Source organism: Octopus bimaculoides, chromosome 5 (genome assembly GCF_001194135.2).
Source record: "Octopus bimaculoides isolate UCB-OBI-ISO-001 chromosome 5, ASM119413v2, whole genome shotgun sequence".
NCBI classification, from domain to species: domain Eukaryota; kingdom Metazoa; phylum Mollusca; class Cephalopoda; order Octopoda; family Octopodidae; genus Octopus; species Octopus bimaculoides.
This window is the reverse complement of record NC_068985.1, coordinates 127,121,682-127,125,158: the sequence shown is the minus strand read 5'-3', so window position 1 is coordinate 127,125,158 and position 3,477 is coordinate 127,121,682. Positions and strand designations below refer to the sequence as shown.

The 3,477-nt window shown below is 37.8% G+C and overlaps 2 protein-coding genes across 3 annotated transcripts in view; one reads left to right on the top strand and one right to left on the bottom strand.

The window, feature by feature from the left end:
• Positions 1-3,477, bottom strand: part of LOC106871245 (peptidyl-prolyl cis-trans isomerase-like 1) — an 82,051-nt gene that overhangs the window by 58,337 nt on the left and 20,237 nt on the right. The gene's annotated exons all lie outside the window — the stretch shown is intronic.
• Positions 1-3,477, top strand: part of LOC106871247 (uncharacterized) — a 54,441-nt gene that overhangs the window by 36,221 nt on the left and 14,743 nt on the right. Inside the window, exon 3 of the mRNA XM_014917600.2 lies at positions 1,283-1,517. Coding sequence (XP_014773086.1) covers positions 1,283-1,517 — 235 coding nt within the window. The remainder of the gene's footprint in view (positions 1-1,282; positions 1,518-3,477) is intronic.

Sequence of the window (3,477 nt, the reverse complement as noted above, 5' to 3'; positions counted from 1 at the left end):
AAGGCCTTTGTTAAATCAATGAATACCTGGACAAGATCCATATTCTGCTCATAGCACTTCTCCTGCATCTGTCTTGCTGTGAAAATCATATCCATTGTCCCTCTACCAGATCAGAAACCACATTGAGATTCAGATAGGACATCATTTACGAGACACCCATTCAGACGAGTAAGAAGAATATTTGCCAGAACCTTGCCAGCAGCTGATAGTAGAGCAATGCCTCTGTAGTTACCACACATTGTTGTGGCTCCTTTCCCTTTATATAGAGGAAGAATAATTGCATCCTTCCAGTCCTTAGGGATTGCACCATCCCTCCAGACTGCACTAATAAGTTCATGAAGGGACTGTGTGATGTAATTACCACCAAATCACAAGACCTCATCACAAATTCCATCCTTTCCAAGTGTCCTACCAAGATTCAATTTACTTATTGATGTCATTACTTCATCTATTGAGGGCGAAGAGTCTAAGGAGCCAATGATAGGTCTTTGTTGCATAGTATCGATCACTGTTTCATCCACAACTGACTCATGGTTTAGGAATTCAGAGAAGTGTTCGATCCAGTGATCTGTGATTTCTGTTGATTTAGTAAACAGAGTGGAAGACTCCTTGGAAAGTAAAGGAGCTGATGTGGAGCTCTTAGGTCCATAATCTTGCTTCATAATATGATAAAGCTTCTTGCTGTCATTTGCATCAGCAGCAGCCTGAACATCACGAGCAAGATCCTCCCACCGAGTGTTCTGCATCTTCCTGAAAGATCGCTGCAGTAGTGATTTTACACTGTTATAGTGGGCAAGTGTTCGACTTCGCTGCACAGTAAGACAGTTCTCTGTGTAGCAATACACTGTGGCCATGGCGCTTTACCACCAATAGTCGTTGAATTCCAGCATCATTCTCATCAAACCAGTCTCTGTCTGGTAGTAACATACCCCAGTGTTTCAGCTGCACATTGAACAACCTGGTCTCGAAAATCTTCCCATGCTGCAGCAATTTCAATGCTGGACAAGCGAGTCTGAAGCTCTTTCCTAACCACAACATCATATACCTTGTGGACATTTAGACGGCGAGGAATGCTGACTGGTCCTCTTCTCTCTTTCACCTTAATCACCATTCAGAACTTTGCTCGCACCAGACTGTGGTCTGTCCAGCATTCTGATCCATCTGGTAACATCTAGGTTCATACATACATACATACATACAAATGTATATGTTTCATTCATTTATATTTTCTGATTTTACCATTTTATTCTTTTTCTTTTTTTCTTTTTCTTTTTTGCATCAGTTCGAAAAGAAAAATGCAGGAAAATATGGCCAATAAACATGACAGAATGGAACTTAAATAAAATTGACAGATTTCTGGATAAAACAGTGAAGCAAAATGATGAAAGCACAGGAAATGGAGTTGGAATTCTATCTCCCACTTTATTAGCGCCTATTCTTATTAGTATTTTGGTTTTGCTGCTTCTTATGCTCTTTATCAGTCTGGTGATATTGATAAAAAAACACATGAAAAATTGGTTAGTTGTTCTTTTCTGTATAATTTTACACCCTTCGGTTATATTTGCTATTTATATTGAACATATATCTCATGAACCTTATCTTTTTATCTTTTACTTGTTTAGGTCATTAGATGGTGGCCATGCTGGAGTTATCACTTTGAAGAATTTTAGTTGAACTAATCAAACCCAGTACTTAATTTTTCTTTTTTTTTAACCTGGTACTTATTCTATTAGTCTCTTTTTTGTTGAACTAATAAGTTATAGGGACAGAAATAAACCAACACCAGTTATCAAGTGGTTGTGGGGGACCAACACTGACACAAAGACATGCACATATATACATGTTTGACCAAAGTCACCTGACAGTAAACCAAAACCATGAATTTAATAAAAGCTTCTAAATATGAAGCATCATGAAAATTGTTCAAACTGAAGTCTTTCCCGAGCAACACTTTTTTCTATTCAAGCCAATACAGAATTACAGATAGTATTTATGGAATTTTGATTTACTGTCGGGTGACTTTTGGCCAACCCTGTAGATATATATACACATAGTTGATGGGTTTTTTTCAGTTTCTATCTACCAAATCCACTCACAAGGCTTTGGTCAGCCTGAAGCTATAGTAGAAGGCACTTTCCCAAGAAGCCATGCTGTAGGGCTGAACATAAAACCATGTGGTTGGGAAGCAAACCTCTTAGCACACAGTTGCACCTGTATCTATGTTCTTTTTTTTATTTCTTTTTTTTTTTGCTTTGAAAAGATAATGCTTTCAGATTTTATCACAAGTCCAACAATTTTTAGGATGAGGAGGTCAGTCAATTACATTTGACTCAAGTTCTCAGTTGATGCTTATTTTATCAATCTTGAAAGGATGAAAGGCAAAGTCGGCAACAGTGGAATTTGAACTCAGAACATAATGAGCCAAAGGAAATGCTTTACAACATTTTGTCCATTATGTTAACAATTTTTCTTTATTGCTGAAAAAATAATAACTATCTCTCACACAGCCACAAGGTCAGAAATTGGTGGAGAAGAAAGAGGAACAGTTGATTCAAGCAACCACCAGTCTTTGATTTGTGTGTCATTGTATCGATCCCAAAGATGGATGTAAAGAAAAGGCATGGCTGTGCAGATATGCAACCATGTACTTTTGAGTTCAGTCCCACTATGCAGCACCTTGAGCATGTGTTTTTAATTGTATCCCCCAACCAACCAACCAATGAATTTGGTTGACAAAAACTGTATTGAAGCCCATTGAATATATGTGTACGTTTGTGTGTGCGTGCATGTGTGTGCTTGCATGTGCGTGCGTGTGTGTGTGTGTGTGTGTGCGTGTGTGTGCGTGTGTGTGTGTGTGCGTGCATGCATGCATGTGTCCGTGTGTCCCTCACTTGGCAACCAGCGTTGATAACTTAATGGTTTAGTAAAAATGGCTGATAGAATAAGTACCAAACTTTAAAAAAAAAATCTTAAGTCCTGGGGTCAATCTGATTAAAACCCTTCAAAGTGGGATTTCAACTTAGAACATAAAGGCCTGGATTAAATATAAATGCATCGTTTTCTTTTCCAGAAAGTTCCAGAAATCTTAGAATCAAGATCCCAGTCAAGATGGAATCAAAGGTATTCCTACTTTAAAAAAAAAAACAGGGTAAACAACTGTGTCCTGAACCTTCAGGTCCATTGGATCAGAACTTATTCCAGTTTATATAACATGACTAAAAGAATACAATACTCTTCCCAAGTCAGGTTGCTAGTCTGTCACATAGTTGACCTTCAGCTGTTGTTTGTCTCATCTTCATCTGAGTGGACTGGAGCAATGTAAAATGAAGTGTTTTAACCCAGAACACGATCAAGAATACAATCCACCACCTAGTCTGGGAATTGAAACCACTAACTCAGTCATATTATATATATATATATATATATATATATATATATAAAATTATAATACAGGGTATCAAGAGATACCACCACGCT